Source organism: Podarcis raffonei, chromosome 15, assembly GCF_027172205.1.
Source record: "Podarcis raffonei isolate rPodRaf1 chromosome 15, rPodRaf1.pri, whole genome shotgun sequence".
Lineage (NCBI taxonomy): Eukaryota > Metazoa > Chordata > Lepidosauria > Squamata > Lacertidae > Podarcis > Podarcis raffonei.
In genome coordinates, this window is record NC_070616.1 from 7,702,681 (window position 1) to 7,727,928 (window position 25,248).

A 25,248-nucleotide genomic window follows, 5' to 3' on the forward strand; every position below is an offset into this window, starting at 1 on the left:
TTTGGTATGTCAGAAAAGAAACACCTCCAAGCTCCACCAATGGACATGCCATGCAAAGGTAATGTGAACAAGGTGAGCTTACTCTGCTGGGTGGGAAGAGAGCCAGTTGGGAGGGAAAATAAGGGAGTGGGAAGGAGGAAGCCACAATGGCCCATCGAATCGAAGGAGCTGCAGAAGCTAAAGAGAGGCACACTGTCAGGAGAACCAGGGGTGCTGGGAGGCTACACCCCCTGCCTCTCAGGAAGAATACTATGGAATATAAGAGTACAGGAACCTGCTTTATACTCAGCCAGACCACTGGTCCAGCTAGCTCAGTACTGACTACACTGATAGGCATCAGTTCTCCAGGGTTTCAGGCAGCGGTCTATCCCAGCCCTTCCTGGAGATGACAGGGATTGAACATGCGACCTTTTGCATACAAAGCAGATGCTCTACCACTGACCTTCACCCCTTCCCCAAACAGAGGTGATTGCTTCACAACAGATGGCAAGAGGGAGACCAACATGGCTCCTTTTGTCAGCTAATGAAGCAGCTGTCCCAATGCTTGCTTTCCTCTTCCCTCCTCATTCCAGTGCTTAGAACATTTTAGGTGCTTTAGAAGTACTTAAATAAATAATCAGCAACCACCCAGCAGCTGGCCCCACAACGTTGGTTCCTGCAGGTAGCAATAGGTGTTGGGTGGCCTAGTAAATGTCTCAGGTGACAGCAGGTCCACTCAGCTACCCAAGAGAGGCCTGTCGTCTGTGAATATGTGCAGGCTAACTTATGGCAGAAAAACATACACATCTTTGTTGGGGTGCAGTGGGCAAAGTGGTCAGATATTGACTGGGCTAAAATCTGTACTCAGACATGAATCTCTCCCTCTCCCTGTCTAAACAATCTCACAATGTCTTCATGAGAATTTAAAGAGGGAGTGGGAAATCGTGGGAACCATTTGTGCTGTCCTGCACTACTTGGAGAAAAGCCAAGACAACTTTTACAAGTACTTCAGTTAAGTAGGTCTGGTTTATACCAAACACACCAGGCTCTTCTCCAGGTCTGAGCAGGACCTTAGCAAAGAGCACTCCTTTTGGGTGGGTGGTACCCCCTCATTGTCATCTCTGTGTGCGTCTCCTGGTATGAGAGAGCACCAGACTTTTCCCTTATAGAAGAAACATAATGCATGACAAAGATTCCTTTGGACATAAGCTATTTTTGTTTCTATCACGATGCTCTAGGACAATGTTTGTGGAGGGGACAAAATGGCAGATGCCACAAAAACATGGTGACCCTCAATATTTTCTCTGCCAAGGCCCAGAATTTTAGCCCTGGGCCCAAGGGCTGGCAGGCACCAGGGTAGCTGCTCAAGGATGCCCTGTGTCAGCGGCTGGCCTGACCAATTCAAGGCTAGCAACGTCCTCTCTGGAAACCAGAAGCTAAACTTTTGCAAAACACACTTTCTGTTTATTATTTTAAACTGAGAATACTAAGCCCTAGTCAGCTGAAGTTGTTTTCTTCAAAGCAAATTATCCTGGAGTGATCAGCAGAGGTGTATCCATTAACACCTGAGCTGTATTACTTTTGCACCTGCCCACTGCTTGTATGCCATGGGGTCATCAGTTACATCTCCTAGCCATGTCTATTTCAAGTCACTCAGATCAATATACAGTGGTACCTCGGTTTACGAACTTAATTCGTTCTGGAGGTATGTTCTTAAACTGAAGCCATTCTTAAACTGAGGCGTGCTTTCCCTAATGAGGCCTCCTGCCGCCGGTGCCCTTCCACCGTTCAGCTTCCATTTGTAGACCGAGGTAAAGTTTGCTAACGGGAACACTACTTCCAGTTTTGCAGAGTTCTTATACGGAATAGTTTGTAAACAGGGCTGTTCTTAAACCGAGGTGCCACTGTAAAAAGAAGCAAGCCAGCTGACACGGACCATTAAAAGTGACGATGAAGCTTGGATTAGTACTATTAAAACAATAAGCTAAATAATTAGCTTCTGCAATAAAACAATTGAGTTGAAACAAAAGGAAACCTACCTTTTAAGCCGGAGTTGCAAAAAAGAACTCTATATAGTTATTTTTTCGATTTATATCCCACCTTTCAACAGAAGCATCCTCAGGATGCTCAACTCTCAGCAGACAGGTCTGGTAAAACGTATTTTCTCTGTGTTACAAAATGCCCATGACTCTGTATCTATGGCTCTCATAGAATCATAGAATCATAGAGTTGGAAGAGACCACAAGGGCCATCGAGTCCAACCCCCTGCCAAGCAGGAAACACCATCAGAGCACTCCTGACATATGGTTGTCAAGCCTCTGCTTAAAGACCTCCAAAGAAGGAGACTCCACCACACTCCTTGGCAGCAAATTCCACTGTCGAACACTCCTCCAAGGTCAGCCCCCCCCCCCATTCTGGGTGAAATTTGAGGTGCTAGTTGTGCCTTGTAAAGCTCATCTGGTAAAGACTACCGCCTCCTCCATAACCCAGCTAAAGCAGCATCCTTCCTGCTTCAGATCTGAATAGTGGACACACATGTTTGCTCTTAGGTTTTGGAACTCTTGAGCATTGTATGGAGGCAGTTTGGTGAGCATTTGCCCTTGAGCATTGTTTAGAGGCAGCCCAAACACATTTATCTGAGAAGGAATAGTTTAGCAGTTGATATATATTGGGGGACGGGGGACGGACAGGGCTGCAGCATGTAATGTATTAATGGATATGATCAGATAATCAGAAACATTTTGACAGACTAAAAAGGTACACTAATTAATAGAGCAGTAGATATTTAATTTTTTAAAAATTATTTTTTTATGGAAGTACTTAAATTGAAGATTGCAAATGCTGTCTTAGAAGAGACATTCCCTCCTGGGTGAAAATTTGAGAATGTCTCTTCCAAAAGGATATGGGCTGCAACACATAACAAAGGAAGTATGCTTTTTAGTAATTTTCTTCTGACGTGCATTCCCCCTCCCCAGCTTTAATCAATCAACAACTCATAGCAAAACTACATAGAATCATGGTTTATAGAGCTACGTTTTCCTTTGCCGTACCGGGAACCAACCCAGAGCAGTAAGTAATCATTCTTTTAAAAAATACAAAAAATGCATACTATTCTATATCTGCTAACAAATGCAGAGAGTCTCATTCCTACACCAGGGAGCATCAGGAAATGTAATAGAAGCAAGCCTGTTACATCCTGTAACCAAACATTCTGCCACAATGAAATTCATATATTGTAATGAAAATTATGCAGAATTACTTGCTTTTGCATTATCCAGCATAACTTGCAATAACTGGGTTTGTTGAGGAATCCATTTTTTCCTTGTTAAAGAAATAGATGAGAAAACAGAGATAGGGCAGGCAGTGGTGCAGGAAGTAAGAAGTGGCAGTCACTGAAAGATCAGCTCCCCTCACAAAACACATCTACATCTACCTTGCCTGATGCAACTCATTTCTCTGGCACAGGTCCCCTTGGCTTCCTGACACACATTTTGAAACATCTCTCTAGAGCTGGGCACTAGAAACTTAGTCTATTAATGGCTTTTAAAATTTGACAGTGGAGTTTCTCAAGAATCCAAGTTTCAAGCAGCTTTTTTTTTTTGCCTGTCCCAAAGGATCTGACTAATTTTATTTACAGCTTAATGCACTGTTGCTTTTCTTGTTTGCTGTTTGTTTAACAGAGCTTTTGAAAATAATAATAATAATAATAATAATAATAATAATAATAATAATAAATACAAGTTTCAGCACTTGTGGAAATGAACCCAGTTTTATCTCTGTGGCTGCCTTAAACTCTCCTGGAGTATCACCAAGTGAGTCTTGGAGAAGTGCAGTGCAATCCTAAGCATGTTTACTTGTGAGTAAATCCCAGTGGGACATGTATGTTTAGGATTGCAACGGGCAGCTGATATCCTGCTCTCCCACTAGGCACTTTCAACATACTGACTTCAGTTGGATAAACGACGGTTGCAGCCAAACGTTATGAGCATTGTGCCTGGTGTTCTAGTGCTTTTCTCATATTTATTGCCCCATTATCATTTCATACAGCTCATGTTATTTAACCATACTGCTTTTGTTAAAAACAAGGGAGGGGATTAGGCTATAATGTGAAGATTAACAAAGATAAAACTCTCGTGGGAAGTGGACTGTGTTACTCCTAATAGAATCATAGAATCATAGAATCATAGAGTTGGAAGAGACCACAAGGGCCATCGAGTCCAACCCCCTGCCAAGCAGGAAACACCATCAGAGCACTCCTGACATATGGTTGTCAAGCCTCTGCTTAAAGACCTCCAAAGAAGGAGACTCCACCACACTCCTTGGCAGCAAATTCCACTGTCAAACAGCTCTTACTGTCAGGAAGTTCTTCCTAATGTTTAGGTGGAATCTTCTTTCTTGTAGTTTGGATCCATTGCTCCGTGTCCGCTTCTCTGGAGCAGCAGAAAACAACCTTTCTCCCTCCTCTATGTGACAGCCTTTTATATATTTGAACATGGCTATCATATCACCCCTTAGCCTCCTCTTCTCCAGGCTAAACATGCCCAGCTCCCTTAGCCGTTCCTCATAAGGCATCGTTTCCAGGCCTTTGACCATTTTGGTTGCCCTCCTCTGGACACGTTCCAGTTTGTCAGTGTCCTTCTTGAACTGTGGTGCCCAGAACTGGACACAGTACTCCAGGTGAGGTCTGACCAGAGCAGAATACAGTGGCACTATTACTTCCCTTGATCTAGATGCTATACTCCTATTGATGCAGCCCAGAATTGCATTGGCTTTTTTAGCTGCCGCGTCACACTGTTGGCTCATGTCAAGTTTGTGGTCAACCAAGACTCCTAGATCCTTTTCACATGTAGTGCTCTCAAGCCAGGTGTCACCCATCTTGTATTTGTGCCTCTCATTTTTTTTGCCCAAGTGCAATACTTTACATTTCTCCCTGTTAAAATTCATCTTGTTTGTTTTGGCCCACCTCATCTTGTTTGTTTAGGCCACCTCCAAACAGCTGCATTCTACATTGGTTACCATTGCCTGCTAACTACACTGGGGGACGGGACGACACTCACAGAGGTTTCATTTCTATACACAGCCAAAATGATTCCTCATGTTTGGCAGTATCAGTTGAAAGCACTAAGCAAACTCAACTGAAGATACACAGAGCACATCTCACAAAATGTGGCCATGTGAGTTCTCCCTGTTCAGCATTCCAGCTAATCAGACGTGCCCATCTCTACGATACTCCATTCCATTCTTTCTCTCCCTCATCTGTGAATACTCAATGGACACTGGAGATACTCAATACTCACTGAGTTGTTCTGGGGATATTTGATCTTTCAATCTGCACTCACCTGAGCATACCATGACTTTCCCTTTGTGTGCTGGAGTGCTGTTTGGGTTACATAAGCAATGGGAGAGAGGTGGATCTTAGTATGCAGAATGAAAATATGCCTTCCCAGCTGACACTTATAGGAAGGCAGTGTCCCCAAGATGAGGAAGGAGGGAGGTCAACATTTGTGAGCTAGTTTGCAGAAGCAATGCCCCACTCCCTTGTATTGACCACCTACCCCACTCACAGAGGTCATCAATTGAAGCCCTGCTATTTAGTTGTCCGCCACAAGAGGAGGGCGGCCAGTTACGCACTGTCAAAAAATGAAGATCTGCATCACAGAAAGAGGACACCAATTTGCATACTGGAATTCATATGTATGGATGTAAGCTTAAAATCAATTGCTACAATTTAAATAGAAATGCAATGCATCTCACCAGAGTGAGGAAGACACCAGGTGCCAGCTCAGCCTGCTGATCAGGTGCTACTATCTGGTGATGAGCAAGTTCACCTGCTCTCCTCTTCTTCTTCTTTTTTTAGGGTTCCTTATCTTTAAACCAGATGCAGACTGAATGGCCTTAGGATAAATGCCACTTTGAAACAGAGGGCTGTCCTCTTGTCAAATAGAGTTGCCCCCATAGGATGGGCACAAGACAGAGCATTTTCAGCGGTGGGGCTGATGTTCCAGGTGGGCCCATTTTGTCTTATGGAGGCCTACTGGGTAATGGCAGCTTCATTTCAGAAGGGGCTTGGGATTTAGTAGCAACTGCTGGTGGCTTCTGGGTTATTAAAAAATATTTTTTTGTTAGTCTGCTTTTATTGCTTTAATCTGACTGTTGCTGCTACTTGTTGCTGTGTTGGCGGATGTCATTGAATTTTTGTTTTTGTAGAGCCACTTTGTGCACCTGCTTGCATCAAAACACCAGGAGGAAAAGTATCGTAAATAAATAAAAAATAATGAAAACAGAGAGCCCTCTGGTCTTGCAAACCATTCCCCAAGGGTTTTATTTTACAGGATCTGCTATTTATACCTTTATCCAATTAACCGGAATGTCTTGGGCTGGAAGGTGCAGGCCGCACACACCCAAACGCACACCCACACCCGGTGCTCAAGCATATGCACTTAAGTGCTGCCAACTGGTAAGTTTCTGGGTCAAATGGACTGCAGTGATGGAAGCTTCCTCATAGTATCCACCAATGCCAGTATAGATTTATTTGGGGAGGGGTTCACAGGTAGAGCACATGTTTTACATGCAAGTCTCCAGTTCAATCCCCAGCATCTCCAGATAGGAGTGGGAGAGGCCACTGTCAGAAACCCTGGAGAGCCACAACTGGTCAGGGCAGAAAGCAATGGTGTGCCTCAATATAACGCAGCTTCCAGTTGTTCCACGGCGTTCCTGGGTCCCTAAGCTAGCAACCTAGATAGGCAGATTGAGGGGAAAAAACAAGTAGAAATGCAGAGAGAGAAAAGCTGGGAGAGGAAAGTTGCCTCCCTTCCTCCCACCACTGTGTCTACTCACAGATTCTTGAAAGTGTCCATGTGTACACGTAACTTTCTAAGAGCACAAACACTGGAAATAAGAGCACCTGAAACATGCCGTATGCTGCTGCTTCCTCTTCCCGTCTTTGTTACGTGCATCTTAAATTTGTGAGCCTGCTAATGAATTCTCCTGCCCCCCACAACTCCCCCCAAACACTGACTCGATTAAGTCAGTGCATGTTCTGAAGGAAATTTGCACATGGACAAATGTGTGTGTGTGCCTTGGTTGTGATGGGTGCAGAGAGGAGATGAAGAAGGCTGGATTTCCTGTGTGCCCTCTTCTTGAGTGGCTGGTAGACCTAGCAGGTGTGACTAACAACGAGAGCTAAATCAGCCTCTCCAGGTTTAGAAACAGACTATCCTGTGGGGAGTTAAAGAGGGCTATTGCCTTCATGTGCATTCGATGTGGAAAACAAGGTGTGGTATCAGCTGGACCTTCGACCTGATCCTGCAGGATGCTTCTGCAGTTTTTAGGTATTTTGCATCACCTCCTGGCGGCTGGCATCTTTAGTGGGGAAACTTTTTAAGCACCACATTTTAAAGAGCGCCTCAACAACAGAGCAAGTGATGTTGGTGGAAAGGGACGCGGAGAGGCGAGGGCCAAGCTGAAAATAAACCAGTTGGAAGGCAACACTCCATGGTTTTGCAGGCTGCCTTTTACTGCTGCCCTGAATTATCCTGCAGGAAAAGTCTCCCCCTTCACTACGCACACAAAGTATCGCACGCTGTTTCTATTTTTGAAACACCTCCGTTTCGTAGGTAAGTTATTTTTAGGGTGCCTGTTGTGTTTTCTTTGATGCCTGGCAAGAACCTTTTCACTCCCACACCAATAGTGGGTTTCACGTTCAGCGCCTCGCTAGCATTTGCTTGCTTCTTTCATGCTGCCTGTTTAATACGCCATTTGACATTCTAGCTTTATAAATGGTGACAAAAGTGGCGCAGAGACTCTAAAATTAGCTCCTCCGTGAAAAGGAGGCTGGAAATAGGTCCACCAACACAGTAGTGGAATTCAACTCTTTCCCTCCCTCCCCATCACCACTTCAGGGAACAATAAATATTGTGGAGACACTGAGAGAGATTTCAGAATGATGAGCCTCAACTTAGAAGTCTAAAAAGGAAAGTGCCCTTTGAGGATGGATTTTTTCCGTTGCCACGGCTGCTAAGCATTCTCCAGTCAGTGATAAGACAATAGTCTGGCTGCTGCCTCTGGCCAGCTGTGCCAGCTTCTCTTCCCACATGCTGGGTTGAGAACTCCTCTACTGGCTGAGCAATCCATTTGCAGGCATTCTTCCTGAAGGGATGAGTCAACCCCATGCCTGGATCACACATCATGACCTCCCGGAAGGCAGATACTGAGATGAGGTTTCCACAGGTGGGAGGGAAAGGAAGGGACTCTGGACGCACAACGTTTTCATGGAGGTTACACTCACACAGCAGGGCACACTAATGCGTAGAATCTTTAGCGTCAGTGAGATCTTATTTATTTTCCAGATTTATTTAAATATTTATACAGGGCCTGAACTCATTGATATTGGGGGAGGCACTCTTTCAGGGTCCCAAGCCGTTTAGGGCTTTGTATACTAATGCTAGCACCTTACATTGGGCCTGATAGCTCACTGGCAGTCAGTGCAGTTTTTTCAGGAAAACAAAATTTTCTAAAGGCGTTCATTCAACAACAGGTATAAAAACATGAGACCTACCCCACCCCACTAAAAGATGAACACCACAAACAAGTCATAAATCATATTGCAGTGTAATCTAAAATAAAGTCCGAAAGCCTAGGTATTACAGAAATGTCTCAGCCCAAGTGCCTAGAAGAGGGTGATGCTGGTGCCAGGCATTTGGGCGAAGGAAATTGGGACAGGGTGGCTGGAGAAGGAGGGCAGGGCCTGCTCCAGTGGTGGGACCCAGCACCGGAGAGCGTCAGCAACATCTCTTGCGTGCCACCTAGCCCAGCTCAGCCATACCCAGCACCCACTTCCTATTTTCCATGAAGCTGTACAGGAAGGGAAGGGCAGCAATTGGGCGAGAAGCAGGGTAGGAGAGGCCAGGGGCACCATAGAGCTTGGAACAGAGAGATCATAATTGGGAGTTAAATCCCTGTAGTGCTATTGGGGGGGGGCAGGGCGGTGAGGCACCACAGAAATACAAAAGAATAGAGATCTCTTAATCTGGGACTTTCTGTGTTAAAGGCAGAATCCATTACTGAAGTGTGATAGTGTGTGTACCAGCAAAATAGTGACAATTGAAGGGTATGGGGAAAGCATCCCACAAATGAGGAGTCTCTAAATGAAGATTAGGCAAATTAATGGAGGATAGGATATATGTATTGAGGGCTAATAGTCATAATGACTATATGGAACCTTCTGGTTCAGAGGCAGAATAGCAGCAGCGGAGGAGCAACAACAGAAGAAGAAGAAGAGTTTGGATTTGATATCCCGCTTTATCACTACCCGAAGGAGTCTCAAAGCGGCTAACATTCTCCTTTCCCTTCCTCCCCCACAACAAACACTCTGTGAGGTGAGCGGGGCTGAGAGACTTCAGAGAAGTGTGACTGGCCCAAGGTCACCCAGCAGCTGCATGTGGAGGAGCGGAGACACGAACCCGGTTCCCCAGATTACGAGTCCACTGCTCTTAACCACTACACCACACTGGCTCACTGGCTTCTGGTTCAGAGGCAGAATAGCAGCAGCGGAGGAGCAACAACAGGCCCTGCTCATGGGCTTCATGGAGGCACCAAATTGGCAATCCCTGATCCAGCTCCTCCTCACTTGCACAGGGCAAACCTTGCTGAAGGTGAGGAGTGGGAAGGAAATTGGTGCTAGGTGAGGTTTTTGGTTAGGATGGGGTTAGGTCTTTGGGTTGTTGTTTTTTAGCCCCTGCACTGGATAAAAGGAGGTAATAAGGAAAGGCTAGTGATAATGACTGGGTCTCTACCAGAGTCCTTGGCCTAATTTTCACTGTGAATTTTCAAGAGGAGAAAACATTTCCATTGACTCCTAGGAATGCTGTATCCCACAGAGCATACAATGTCTATATGTGCTAACTCATTTCAGTTTATGCAGATTAAATCTCTAACCATTGATAGAAGTGGAGGCTGAGCTGGGGAGGAGGCAAAGCAACTGTGGGGCAGAAAGAAACAGCCAGGCCACAGATGGTGACTCTTCTTCTTGCCCCAAGACATCAATCCCCATTGCTGAGTCATTCGGATGCACATTTGTTAGGAAGTCTGAAACAGCTGTGACATTCACCCCAAAGGAATAGATCAGTTTAAGTGTTTCTGGCTACAGGTAGATTCTCGTGCCGTTTTCTGCCAGGTCGCACAGAAGCTGACATCTCTCACACTGTCATCTTCCACTCCTCACATCCCAGCAACTCAAATCCCATTTCCTTGCTCTACAAGGACCAGCATCCATATCAACAGAGCTAAGAAAACAAGGAAGATTCTGAAACGGAATTCCATCACTTGGAACTGCTAAATGCCCCTTATGGGTACAATTGGCTTTGCCTTGTTTGCTGCATGGTGGTCTCCCACACAAACATTACAGGTGATCGCACCTCCTTGTGAGGACAACACTGCTCTAATATGGGTGTTATAAAGCACTTTAGGCTGCAGTGACTTGAGACTAAGGTGTATTTTGCTTCCCACATGAACCTGCCTGGCCATTATGGTCTTCTCGTTCACTACTAGGCAAGAATTCAAAGCATTACTATTAGTATATAAAGCCCTTAATGGCTTGGGACCAGTTTACTTCAGAGATCACATAGGTGCCAATCACTTCAATCTGCAGAACTTGTATTTCTACACATGCCGTGCAACTTTTGAGTCTGCATTTGTAAGGAATCATTCCTTTAGTGTAGCAGCATGTGTACTTTGGAATTTCCTGCCTACTGGTACCAGGCAGACACCATCACTGCATTCTTGTATATACTTGCTAAAAACTTTTCTGTTTCAATAGGCCTGGGAAGACACCTGATTTGGTGTCTCAAGCATTCAAAACAACCAGACAAGCAGGATATAAATTCTTTTAACATGCACACATTTCTTTTGTTCTAGTTCTGTCCCTCTAGTCACACAGCTTTAGTAGGTTTTGGGAGAAAACACAAAAACCTGCCAAATGTGTTTACCACAGACCAAAGTGGGATGAATGGAAGCAACAGAAATGCCTCTGTAGAAAAACAAAAAAAAGCACAAACAGTTTTTGGTCTTCTCAGCGGTATTCCTGAATTCAACCCAAAATTGGCTGTTTTAACTTTTCCCACAATGTCCCTGTCTGCACAGCTTTTTCTGACTAATAAATATGCCCGAAAAAGAATCTGGGTATTCTGGCAGCAGAACCTGAGTGCCTTTTTTTTTAAAAAAAAGCAGGACATCCTATGCAGCCTGCATATTTAATAAAAGAGAAGGAAGAGGTTTCTTTTTAAAAATAATAATAATACAGGCTGAATTTGTTTCTATCCATATTATTAAGTCTCACTGGAGGTTATAGGGGGAAAATTAGTCTGTGGCAAGAAAATATAAATGAAGAACCCTGTCAGTCATCTGGGAAGAGCAAATATAAATGAAGAACCTGTCAGTCATCTAAGAAGAGCAGCTCAAGCTCAGTCTGTGAACGTGAATGGAAGCCTCTGCTTCAGGATCACCTCCTTTTGTAGCCACCCTTTTAAAGTCCAGTCTTGACATCTCAACACAGAGCATAAAAGAGGACCTGTTATTTTCATTTCTGATGCATATTGTGCCGAGAGGAACAATGTGAGGGATATTATTTCAGAGCCCTGGGAAAAATTAGCAAGTCAAATATTGAATCAGCCTCTAGCATATGCTAAGGAGATTGCTTTGATCTTATCCAGCCTAAAAGCCCCATTATTGAATTTAAAGTCTGTGAACACATATCAGACCAATATATAAAGCCTATCTGAATATAGGTTTGAGAAGCAGAAGATGTTTTGACAAAAGGGGAGGGGGAGAATCTTTTAGCTGAAAATATCAGTTACTGCATTGATTAAAATACAGGTGCCCTTTTCTGATTTGTTTCTAATAATCCAAGCCAAATGGCTTTATTGAAGGGAAGGTGCAGTCCATTTCCAAGGCAAAAGCAGAGAGAAAGAGAAAAGAAGGGGAGCGGGTCCTATCCCTAAGACTAGGAGAGAGAGAAACTTTTAAAGAAAGAGTTCAAGTTATGAAGTAATAAAGCAGGGAGCTGGGGCAGGGCGGGGGGAACCTCAAGGTTAGGCTGAGAAATAATGACTAGTTCAAAGTCACACAATGAGCTGTGTGTCTAAGTGCAGGATTCAAACCCAAGACTGCCAGGTCTATATTCAGCACTCTAACCTGGCTTAGGCTGATGGCAGTTGGGCGTCCGAATAATCTAGAGGGCATAAGGGGAAGGCTGCTGTCACCAAGTACATACACTGCACTGGCCATTTGAGGTACATTTAGGTATTTCTCTTCAGTGAATCTTGCAGGAGACGTCTTACTATCTGCTTTCGAAACAAGTGGTCTGACCATCCTCAGGTCAATTTACAGAGAAGGCGCAGGCCTCTCAGGCCTGTTACTACTTCAGAAAGCATGTGTGGAACATAAACCGCTCCTGCAAACAACAGAACCTGTATCTGAAAAGTCTTGATCCTGGGGCATTTTCTCTTTTTTTGCTCTGAAAGAGCTTTTAGTTGCAACAGAGAAGGTCAAATACTTTGCTCCCTAATTCTAGAATGCACAGTAAAACATAAGCGAAAGAGAGAGTATTATGGGTATTAGATTTGAGAAGTGTGAGGACGCTCAATTTTAAGTCATCCTTTAATAAGCAGGATAAAATGTACACTCAGGTAAATTGGCAAAATTGCCCTGACAGAAGATATATTTCATTTTACAGCCTTGCCTGATCCCAATAATTCAGCACTGCTGGCTGCATCACAGACACCATGTCAGCTTCACTGGACAGCAACCGCTCCTCTAGATCAGAGTGGTCCAACACACGGCCCTTAATACCTTTTTTGGCAGCCCTCAGCAACATCTGACACCCCCTTCCCACAGTCCTTGCACTGCTTTCCAAAGGGTAAGCAAGGCACTGGGCTTTGGGAAGGAGGAGTTGAGGGCTCTGATAGGGTCCTAGAGACATCTTGCCTCCTCCCCCAAACCTAGTTAGCACTTTCCCAGCTTTGGGAAGGAGGTGGGAGGGGTCTAAGACACTCGCCAGAGTCTTATGCCTCCTTCCCAAAGCCCAGCACCTTGCTTAGCCGGCTTTGGAAAGACAGCGTGAGGGCTGGGGGTGGGGGCATCCAATTTTGGCCTTGCCTCCCCCCCCCCCATGACAAGGCAGTGTTCAGCCCACAGGTTCCATGTTGTAGTACTCTTGCAGCCCACTTGGTATGAAAAGTTGGGGAGCCCTGCTCTTTAAGATGCTTTAAGTTCACAGAACTGTGGGGCCCTGGGTCTTAATGGCTACTATCAATACTGCATAGCCTTCTTCATTTCACAGATGAAAAATAACAACGCTCTTGTGTATGTATGCCACTCCCACTCCTCAGTTCTCACACAAAGAACTGCTGCCTGAAGGTTCTTCCGCTCTTACACATTGCTGGTATTGTTCCACCCACTGACACCCTGCTCATATACCATCGAGCACAGTCTTGTCTACTTGGCTGGCAGTCCCCCAGGGTTCAGGCAGAGCGTCTTTCCCATCCACAGTTTCTGGGGTCTTAACCTGGGTCCTTCTGCATACCAAGCAGGTACTCTACCACTAAGCTTAGGATCCCTTCCATGGCTATTTGCCCCTCCTCAACAGTCTCTTCTGGACTGACTTTAGAAGCAAGCCAGGATAGTTATGCTCACTGTGAAACAGATTGTTTCCCCCCCTTTTAAAATCTCAGTAAAATTATGCTTAATCTCAAAGTGAAGTCAGTACTTTATTGCAGAATAGCTGCCATTCAAAAACACATTAATCAGCATTCGCTCTTCAGAACACTAAATTTGTAAGGATAAAAGAGAAGCCACTGCACACACAAGCAACATTATTTAAAAGAACCCCAGCATCTCCTGAAAAGGCAAAACAGAAACACTCGATTTATCAAGGGCCTGTACCAGAAAAACAAATACACCTCCTGGTATATAGTGACAGTTGGAGCCTTAAATACTTCTGTGCAGGCCTAATAGTAAGTGAAAGTTTCTGATCAAGCATGCTCAGAGACACCATTGATTTGTGAATAAATGTCACAACAACCCCCTCAAGGACAACTGAGAGACACCCCACCATGCCTATGAAAAAGAGACAGATATTCCTCAAAAACAGATGCACCCGCTGGGGAAACTTACCATTTTATTATTGATTTCATGAAAATGGATTTCACAGACTTTTTCCACCACATCTTCATTCTCAAAAGTTACAAAGCCAAATCCTATTTTTAAAAAGAAAGAAAGGAATATTAATCATGGTAAAAATATGTTTACCTTTTTTTCGGCTGCTTACAAAGCAAATGACTTTAAGGCACCTCAGTTAGATCACCACACAAATATGCATTCAAAAATCAAAGTGTGTTTCATCAAACCTTTAAAGAAAAACTCTTGATGGATTAAATCAACAGGGGACTGCTAGAGCTGAAAACAAGGGCTGTGTCTATATTTTTTTCTCCACGCTCTTTCTATACATTTAAATAGACAGTTGCTTTTCTGGAGAAAGGTACATGACATAAAAAGGACATAAATCTCAGCTGCACACGATAGCTTCTGAGGAATAATTGTCCTTATATTCTTTCCCACCTGTCCATGAAGCCCTATTGGCTTCAGGTAGAGTTAAACCCTACGGGACTCTTCCTATTATGGATGTCTCATTAAGCAGCAAGGGGCGGGTGGGGAAGGGTCAGTAGTACAAAAGGAATAATCATGAATCATCAGCCACACACTGCCAGTAAGAGGGCAAACGTATCAATGCTTCTGCAAACACACTGCAGTACATTTGCCTCCTGGAAAACAAGGGAGGGGAAAATCCAGCCGCCTGTTACTGATCAGGGTTAAAGAGACCAGCTTTGCTCTCCCCAGAAAGCAGGCAGTATAATAAGCGCTCCTTGGATCTCTGCAGGTCCCAGGCTGTCCTTTCCGTTCATTGCGGCAGTTCAGCCCTACGGGTCAGCCAAGATCCAGAGGTGGTTATTTGTCTCTTTTCTTCCTGAATTACTTCCTCTAATACCTCATCAGGATATCCTGAGGCCTTGAAGGAACTATGAAAGTTGCAGGCCTCTCATCTGATCACTCATCTGTTCTGCACTGCCACTTCAAACGCAGCTTCTGATTCAGGCCAGTTTAAGGTCGTTTGATGCCTGCTGTCTGCCTGTCAGCTATACGCTGTGTTTACCCTGTCAGGTCTTCACCAACCCAGGCAAAACCAAGCTGAAGATTTTTGGCAGCATGCTCCACCACCACATAATGATTCCCACACATATCTCTTCGGGGGAGCGGGTGGCAAGGGGGGGGGCGGAGAGGAATCCACCGTCATGTTTCTGGCATCCGCTCAATGGACGAATAAATATAGAAACCCATTAAAATAAAGTGACAGCTCCCTGAGTGAACCTATAGAACAGAACCCGATTCCCAAAATAGTGACACAAGAGACTTGGCAGCTTCTAAGAGGATAGAAATTCAACACACAACAACAGACACAGAAGGCTTTTGCTCCAGGCAGCAACCACAGGCTTGGGAAATAAAACTCCGGCTATGGCGATACGATCCACATAATTCGCACTACGCACACAAGCCAGCTGCAGGTGGCAAAGTAAACAGATCACATATGCTGAACCCGTGTGTGGGATTTGGAATGAAGGTATGTAAATGTATAGAATTGACAAACTGTCCCTTTGCAGTTTGTAAAACTTGGCAGTCATGTTTATGCGGGAAGACTGTAAGACCTTGCCAGTTCTAAGGAAGCTGACACCGTCTGCAGCCAATTGCCCCCAAATCACGAGAAGGAACCTAAAACAGTCAGTGACATACAGAAGGTAGAAAAGAAGACTTTGGGTTCGGAGTTCCAAGTCTGAATGCTTAACTCTGCTATAGGATCACCCAGACTCACATTCCATAGGGACTGACTAGATTCTTCTGGGCAGCCCACAAACAGGGCATGAAGGCAAGAGCCCTCTCCCATTGTTGGAGTGAGGGAGTTCAGTGAGGAACTTGGGGCTTCTCTCCCTGAATTCTCAACTGGTAAAATAAAATACAAACATTCATGATCTGCATTAGGAGGATATTGCAAGGAGATCTGGGACAAAGGCTGTAAGCTAATGTTGCAATTCTAAGCATACTCGCTTGGGAATGAAGCCCACTGAAATGACTGGAACTTATTTCTGATTAAAGAGATTCAAGACTTTTCTGTAACTTAGTCACCTGTATCAGGTCACCTGACAGCAAGGCTCTTCCTCCAGCAACACTTTTGTAAACGGGAAGGGAGCCAGTTGTGGTTTTCCTTTCAGCCACTGATGGTCTACAAATTGCTATAAAAGTTATGTCTCTAACTAAAAATAATAGAATAAAACAAAACTGGGCTGGTATTTTAGCAGACTGATTTGCAATAAATCCATTTCCTATTTACAAATCCATCATCCTATTTCTCCTGACTCACCATTAGGAAGCTCAGGGGTTAATAGCCAGGGTTTGTCCACTGTGTCCTCCCACCTATGGGGAATACACACCCAAATACCCACACCCACCAATGCTTCTTCCCCTTAGGAGAATAAGAGAAAATCATAGCAATGTTTCTACATACGTAAAAATCACTCACAAACAGCAGCAATTGTAATACCAGCTCCCTCCCCTATTCTCAGACCTATCTGCATGATTTCAATGCCCAGCACTATCTGACAAGCATCTGCAATAGTCTACTCAAATGGAGGGGCCTCCCTAACAACCCATAAACCCTCACTGAGGACAAAGCTGCTCATCTGTACAGTGGCCTTTGACCACTTGAGTAGCACTCAGGAAACAATGTGTTCTGTACTACTGACATTCGGAAGGGTTAGGGAGGGGAAAAACAACAGCCAATGGTAAATTGAGTGTCCACCTCAGGAATCCAGTTTCAGGCTGACATACAATGGGAACCACTGAACCACTTTCAAAGATCCCTGTGACACAGATTTTCAGTTTCAGACTTCTCTTTAAAATGAACCAAAACAAAACATCTGTGTTGCCTGGCCTATTTTCTCAGACCTGAAAAAACACCTTCTTTGAAGAAGACATTAGTACAGACAGGTACAGACAGGTACAGATCTCACTCTATTCAGGGAAAACAAGCATCATCAACAACAAAAGTTGTAAACAATCATTTTCAGCTTTTTAAAGATCAGCTTCATTTCAAGCACATCTGGTTGCCTGGTTTGACAAGAGGGGGGAAACTGAACTTGATCTCATGTAAAGGTGTTTACTTATGGACTTGTGAAAGAGCCACGACTCAAAAAGAACACAGTCTGCTCTTTAATTATGCGATTGTTTTGCATTCCAGACCTTCTGCATTCTGCAGCTTATCAGTGTTAATGCTTCATGGTTTGGGTTCAAGATGGGAAATCTGTGCCTTCCAGATGTTGCTGGACTACAACTTCCATCATCCCTGACCAGTGGCCAAGCTGGTTGGAACCGATGGGAGTTCAACAACATCTGGAGGGCCAGAGGTTCTCCCTTCAGGACGCAGGTGATCATGAATGCAGCACAGCTCATTCCTTAGACTCTGCCGTCCTCTCTCCTTTGCACACTTTAGAACAAACCACTGTTCTATATACCTCACTAGGTTGTCAACATTTCAAAACATACACTGGAAGCTACTGTATGTAAAATAGATGGCAACGTGTGTGTCTGGTGTGCAATCATGGACATACTGTACATGGGCACTAGAGAAAAAAGGTGCCTATTCGTCACCACAGATTTAGCTTCCCTGGAGAGGACAAGTCGGACAATTCACATTAAAATAAATTTAAATGGGCACTTTCAAAAGGCAAAGGCAAGGAGAGTATTTACCAGGCTCGGGGGCTAGAACATTGGGTCTGTGGTCAGTAAACATATAGAAACTTGATCCTGCTTTGCACACTATGTGAGGTGCAGAGATTGAGGAGAACACATTGGTCACACTTCTGAACCTGTGCACCTGGCTAATAGACCGAACTGGTTCTGAGCAAAGGCAGCACATGTGAGACAGCAACTTCTAAATGCTGCTCCTAAAATGTAGCTTGTTACAGGTTACACAGCATGTGAGCCGCTCTCAGCTACCCAGCCATAGTCCTGAACAATCTGTGTCTATTTCTAAAATGCAACACAACAGTCTTAAAGGCTACACAGTGATCTCTTTCTGTTTCTATTTGTGGGAGCCCTTTAGGTAAATGGAAGACACAGTCTCTCCCCCTCAAGAGCACAGAGCAAGCTTGCTGTACTTCTAAATGGAGAAGCGTAAAAAACAATTAAAAAGCAAACCAATCCATTAAAAAAATAGATGGACAAAGATGTGGTGTTTCAAACACCCACACAATACAGATACAAAGCTTAGCATGGACAGTCTGCACCTGAAAGGCTGTATGTACAGTAGCTACTTGGCAAGATGTGAACAAAAGAAATTGCCTTGGTAGTTCGGGGGAAAGGTCCAGTGTTGTCTTCACAACAGTCGTTAACCAAGGTGCCTTTAGGAAGCTGAGCAGCAGAAAATGTTGGTCATAGTTTACTGCTAACATCTGGCAGTCCATGGTGTATTGCCTCTCGGAATGGAGGTTCCATCATGCCAGATGTATGAACTGGCCACTACATGGTGGGTGTCATCCATCAACATCTGGAAGACCACAGGTTCCCCATCCAAACCTAAAGCATGGAGCACCGACTGATAATGCACAGCATCCGGCTGATTGACTGAATTTCCATGCCACTTTCCATTCCCATGAATCCCAAAGCGGTTTACACACCATAAATAACAATGACATAATAAAACATCACAAGTACAGCGTAAATCATATAATTAATGAAACATCAATCTATTAAACCATCTATTAAACACTATTAGCATACCAGCAACTAAGGCTAAACATCAGAATTACAGCGCAAGTCCCATTATATAATTAACAAATCATCAATACAGCATTTATCATCTATAAAACAATATTGACAAAACAACAACAAAAATAAGCTAAACACTATTACATTCACACACACACAAACACCATTCCGCCCCCCCCATGAATAAGCTTTCACTCTGATCAGCCTCTTCAGTTCATTAAAATACACATACACATCCATCATACAGGACTAGTCCACATTACAGTTGACTTAAAACCATTTCTCCATTCTCCTCACATATACATGTACTCAGAACAGCATTCAAAGTCTAAGTTTGAGGTAGCTGTCCCAGGGCTTACCCATCCCACTCCCACCCACCACCCCACTTCCTCCAGGCACAGGTCCATGCCCCAAAGCACTGTGTATGACCCACTCCCCTTCCCCACAGAGCTCTCCCTGTGGAAACGCCCCCCACCCAGGCTAAATTGGAGCAAACAGCATTTCAGGTTCACCCCAGATTGCCAAAGAGTGGGCCTCTGCAAGGAAAGCCCTATGTGTGTGTGTGGGGGGGAAGGGTGCTCAGGCACAGAGCTCCAAAGCTTGGATCGTGTCCAGAAAGTGCAGAGGAAAGGCAAGTGCAGACAAGCCCTCAGTCTCTCCTTGCTAGCTGCCCACGTCTGCGGAGGCTTCCCTGTTCTGTGCTGACCACAGGATAAAATCCATCGGAGTTCACAAGGGACACTGGCATTGGACAGACACCAAGGAGAGGAAGAGCTGGAGGGGTGGGGGGCAGAGAAGGGGCCTCTAGAGGGGCTTCTGGCACGATCTTTTTATGTTCATAGGTCCAACTTGCAAAACAGACACATAAGGAGAAGATTTTCTTTTTGAGTCTTTGCTCTTTCATAATCCCATTCCTTTGGCTTGTCTCCCCTGCAGGCAAGGCCCATATATATGCCCTGTGCAGGAGAGCTTTCTGGCAATCTAACTATCAATAACATTTAACCTGAAATGAAGCTTTATTAAAATTTCCACAAAGAATTGGCTGATTCAAGGTCCCCACATCTCTCGGAATTTAAAATGCAACCCAACTGAATAATTTCCCCCTAAAGCCCAGAATCTCTACACAGTTAACTTAATCTGAAAGGAAACATCATAACCCAGGATGCGCTTAACTAGGGGGGAAGGCATCTGTCCAGAATCTAAGAAACACAAGTACAATGTATGCCAAAAAATACCACACACCCAAAAAACGTATTTCCCTTTCTTCATGCCCCATTAGTCAAGGTAATGAATACACACTCATTTTTAAATTACTTCAAGTCTTAGAAATCTTTCTGGATTAAACAGACAATTGTTTCTTATGAGTGGTACAAAGAGTCAACAACAGAAAAACCCATTCCACCGAAAGTGTATGAGAAAGATTAACACAAAACAAAAGAGGCTGTTTAAAATGGTGACATAAATAGGAATCTGGTTGTCAAGGAGTGTGCATTTTTAAAATGAAATTATACTGCATCCTCCTGAATGAAGCTATTATTGGAAGCTAACAAGCTCTATTTAAGAGATAAGCGGTTAACAGAGTCAAACAGGGTGGCTCCCCTCCCTCTTTATTCAAATGAAGAAAAACCGCATATACATTTGAATAATCTTTTTTGAGGAAAAAATAAAAGGAAATGTGGGGGGGGAGGGGAGGGAGGATAATGAGGGTGGAAGCAAAGACAAAAAAGCTCCTAAAATGTGGTGATCTGAGCCAAGCCAAATCACTGAAGGAGAGACCCAGGCAGAAATACATGAAGTGGAGGTTTTAAAAAAAATGAAGGGGGAAAAAAGCAAATACAAGCAAAAACAATTCTGGAAATATATAAAAAGTCATCTCATTCAGAAGCAAGTCAATAGCCCCTGAGGGACACTGAAACTCAGTGAATCATCCAGGAAATTGACTGATGTACTCTGCACTATTTTAGCTGTTTATATTGCTTTATGATCCAAAGGCATTCGGCATCGGCCTCATTATCAGATCAAGTGCATGGCAACCTTCAGAGTCACCCTTTTAAAGGAGGATGAACTTGGGTCTAAGAGTGGGAACTTAAGTCCTCAAAGCACTCACTCCAGAGTCATCTCTTTTGACATCTCTGGGTTTATACTCCAGTGTAGTATCCCAATTCAGTGAAGCCTTGCGAGGCTGCTTCGTTCACAGAGCCTGCAAATCTCTGCACATAGAAATAGTAAGGTCATCGTACACAACGAGATTCACTTCTGATTAAGCATGCACAAATGAGATGCACAAATCTGCCCACATTTTGCCCCCAGAACTGTGACCATCACGTTTTAATTTATTCACTGACTCGCTTAAACAGCCATCCTCACCCCCCAATTGGTAAAATAATACTACCACCAGAAATGACGGCCATTTGGTCAGCTGATTGGGGGGAGATTATGGTCCCTTCCCCACTCATGAAACAATCAATTTGATGATTTGGATGGAAGAGATTTGGATCAGGACATGGAGTTGGTTGTTTATCTTTTATTTTCTCTTTTTGCTGCTGCCACCAAAATTAGAGAGGTGTCAGGGCCAGAGCTGGCACCCCAACTATAAAAAGTTTGCTGCTTTCCAGCACAGCTGAAAGGATTCCTTCCTGATCATGCATCCTTTTCATGTTTGACCATAAAAACAGCACTTTTTTTCTGGAAATCAACACTCACATACTGGAGATCATACATGTATGGTGGGATCCATCAACATATAAGCACCCATCTGAAATGTCAACTTCAGTTTTCTCTGGAAAGGTTTTACGAATGTCTGGAAAAGCTGCTGCTGAGTCTATATTGCTGATCCCACAGCAAGACTTCCAACCCTGCTCCACTGTTAGCCACCGCACCTCCCACCCTTCCGGCCACCTTGACAGCACCAGGCAGTTAGAGAGGCTTGCCAATAAGAGATATACTGTTGAGGGCAGATGACTGAAACCACACATGATTAAAACAATTAAAGAAATTGGTAGAAGCCATAAATAAAGTTAACAAGGAATGCCAAAGGCGCCAAGCACCAATTGCTTGGGAAAATTATGCCTCTGCATGCTGAGTTTTGGTGGGCTTTCCCCACCCCTCTCAAAGATAGCTATATTTCATACTTGCATTGGCTGCTGGAGAGGCCTCGTATTAGGTTAGCAGAAATATGGCTTGGATGATACTACCGCCATGAAACACTGCAGTGAGTGGTTTGAACCTGGCAGGATTTATTTGTCTACACACTGGTAATTGAACCACACGCAGTATGGACGTCTATTCAGCTGTGTGAGAGCGGACACACACACATAGCAGCAGCATAAGGCCAAGCAAGACGTGGCATGGAAAATCCACTATAAGGCCACCAATGCTTTAAAATAGTAAAAATAGAAACAGCATCTTAAAATATTTTTTTAAAGCATTTAAATATTTTAATACTTTACTATGTATTTAAATCAGTCTTCACCAACCGGGTGCCCTCTGATGTTTTGGACTACAACTCCTAGCCAAGCTGGCTGGGGGCTGATGGGAGTTGTAGTCCAGAACATCTGGAGAACAACAGGTTGGCAACGGCTGCTTTCAATTCTCGTTAAAGTATTATTAGCAGCATGAGGAAAAGGATGAGTCAAATCTGGAAAGTGGTGCAAAGTTAACAATTCCATTCCATTACACCTGTTCTATGGTAATGCATATGCTAAGGTGTTAAAATACCCTAATCACAGCACCAGTGCTCCCACTAACTGTCCTGAATAGCTTTCAACTGATGGTGAAAAGTTCCCAGGTATTATTTGTGTAAGCACAAAACAACATGAGCCACTTATCCCAAAACGTACTGTTTAACTAACCTGGTCCTCTACAAACAATCAATCTAACAAATGCATTTATATATCACCTTTCCCATAATAAAAGTGTGCTCAAGGCAATTTACAGCAAACACAACCTATCAGTGGTAATAAAATAGCAAACTGTAACAGATACAACATCAGCATAGCAAACAAATTTGGTAATAATTCACTGCACAATTATCGTTCAACAAAGGAGGTAAACTACAGAAGGTACTGCAGGAACCAGTATGCCCTCTAGTGGTGTGGATGAATCTACTTGCATAAATACATTAAAAAACATTGACAGCTTGTTTCCCAGAGCTCCGAAACATTCAAGCAGGGGTGCCCTTTTCACCCTGAGAGTAGCATTCCACCATGAGCAATATTCTGGTTGCCCATTTTAGTGGAGGGTGTGGCTAGAGGCAGAAGTGCACAGGAGATGCCTAAAGTAGGCTACATTCCTACACCATGAAAAGCCAGGGGTTTCTGAAAACACAAACACGCTCCTCTCCATCCCATCCAGGCAAGCAAGAAGCATTATCACAGAGCAAGAACAATTGAGACAGTGAAACCACTCAGGGAAAGTGAGGAATAGGACCAGTGAGGGCTGCTGCGTGCGAAGAGAGAATGTCGCCTGGGGAGAGCCCCAAGGCCACACTTCACTTGTGTGTGTGTATCCTCAGCTTCCAGGCTTTCAACTACAGAGTAGCCTACTTAATCAGGGATGCATGACCCTATTTGCCTGCTGTGAACCGAGTGGGGTAGGGATGGGATTTCAGCTTTTTCAGGGAGCAGGGGCAAATTTCAATAGCAGGAGGCTGGTGCTCAGTGGTGCTCCTCTCAGTCCCCTGCTGCTGCCAGATGCTCTTCCCTAGAATGCCCCACTGTTTTTCCAGAAGAATGATCCTATAAAATAATAGATGTAATTCCAGGGTTTCTTAAGAGTTCTAACAAACATTACTGCCGTTTGATAATTTGCTGAGTAGATATTGTAATGGAAAGAAATTGATTTGAAACGTGTGTGTGTGTGTAACATATATTAGTAGTAATATCATTTTTACTGCAGAAAATCTGCCCTCAAAAGGATAAATTGAATTTCTTCCATTGTTTATTTAATGAAATATTATTTGTTATCTTTCTTATTTGTTATTTTTCTTCTAAGATACCTAATCGGTTTTGTCCTCTAGCTGTAGCTAAACATCTCTCTTATCTGTTTTTGGTTTTATTATTGATACTTAATATTTCAGTTTTATCTCTGTTTAATTTATATCCAGCTAATGATCCATATATTTCAATAATATTCTCACTCTTTCAGAGATTTGAGAGGTTTTATAACAGTTAACACTATATCATCTGCATACAATTTTATTTACATTATTTCTTTTTTATAAACCCCAGTTATCTTAATAGTTTCCGTTATTGCAAGAGCTTCCAAAGCTAAAACAAAGGGCATTGTCGCCTTGTCCCTTTACTCAGTTCAAACGCAAAATCCCATTTAATCAATTTTCTAAAAACTAGTCTAAATATTTTAATACTTCAAAAAGCGGGGGGGGGGGGGGAGGAAATTCAAAGTAGGTAAGGAATGCTTGTGCAAGCCCCTTGCGGATGCCAACTTCTTACTCTGAGAGTGTTGGGAATAGATTATCTCTAGAAGCATTAAGTAGCCCCCCCAATAGTTCTCTGATGGCTACCAGTTGCAATGAAGTATGTGAGAACATAGTGTGGGGACATGGGAGGTCCTTCTCACAGACTGTAGACAGTTCGTTTTGGGTTGGTGTGTACTGGAAAAGTGGTGTGCACTGTGCTGAGCAACGAAACCATAACAAACTGAATAATTTAGCCCTGGAGGTGAAATTGCTGCTGAGACTGGTGCACAAGTCCCTTAGCATCATTCCCAGGCAGCCCAGCTAATTAAGCAGCAGCAAGACCTCCCAAGAGCACACTCTCTCTGCTGATTCATGCAGTGCCTCGACTGCTGCGGAGCCAGGGTTGCAGGATGGTTTTTGTCCCCAATGGAGACCAGAAGCACAAGTCTGGTGCTGTCTTATTCTAATCTTGTTGCTGATACTCATATCTTAACACGTATTCCGCCACCCTGCACCATCTCTCACTGGATGCAGATAGAAATCCACACAGAGAACATTTTTTTTACAATTTATTCCAAATTACTCTACTAGTTCTACAATTATGAAGAGCTAAAATTTCACTCCAAAAAGCACAACTGCCCTCTTTATAAGAACTGTAACTTTAAGAACTGGTGCCTGGGCTTGCTTTTCCCCCTCCTTCCTTCCCATTCTTATTTTCCTTGTGTGCGCTGTGTCTTTTAGAGTGTAAGCCTGAGAGGAGGGACTGTCTTACTACTGATTTTTGTAAGCCGCTCTGGCAGCCAGGTAAATGTTATTTCAATACCTCAGCAGCTGGCAGGCTGTGTATTGCATGATGGGTTAACGTTCACACGGGAGCACAGCCATGCGCACATACACCTCAGACAAGATGCCCCTCTTCTCCAATGCAGAGATTTGACTACCTGAGACTGTGTGAGGGGGCCAAGCACTGCAGAGCAACAATT

General features: G+C 43.8%; 1 protein-coding gene across 29 annotated transcripts in view; it reads right to left on the bottom strand.

Moving 5' to 3' along the window:
• MSI2 (musashi RNA binding protein 2) overlaps window positions 1-25,248 on the bottom strand; it is a 398,612-nt gene that overhangs the window by 91,664 nt on the left and 281,700 nt on the right. For all 29 annotated transcript variants that reach the window (XM_053366579.1, XM_053366584.1, XM_053366586.1 and 26 more), the window contains one exon: window positions 14,149-14,231. In XM_053366579.1, the coding sequence (XP_053222554.1) occupies window positions 14,149-14,231 (83 nt within the window). The remainder of the gene's footprint in view (window positions 1-14,148; window positions 14,232-25,248) is intronic.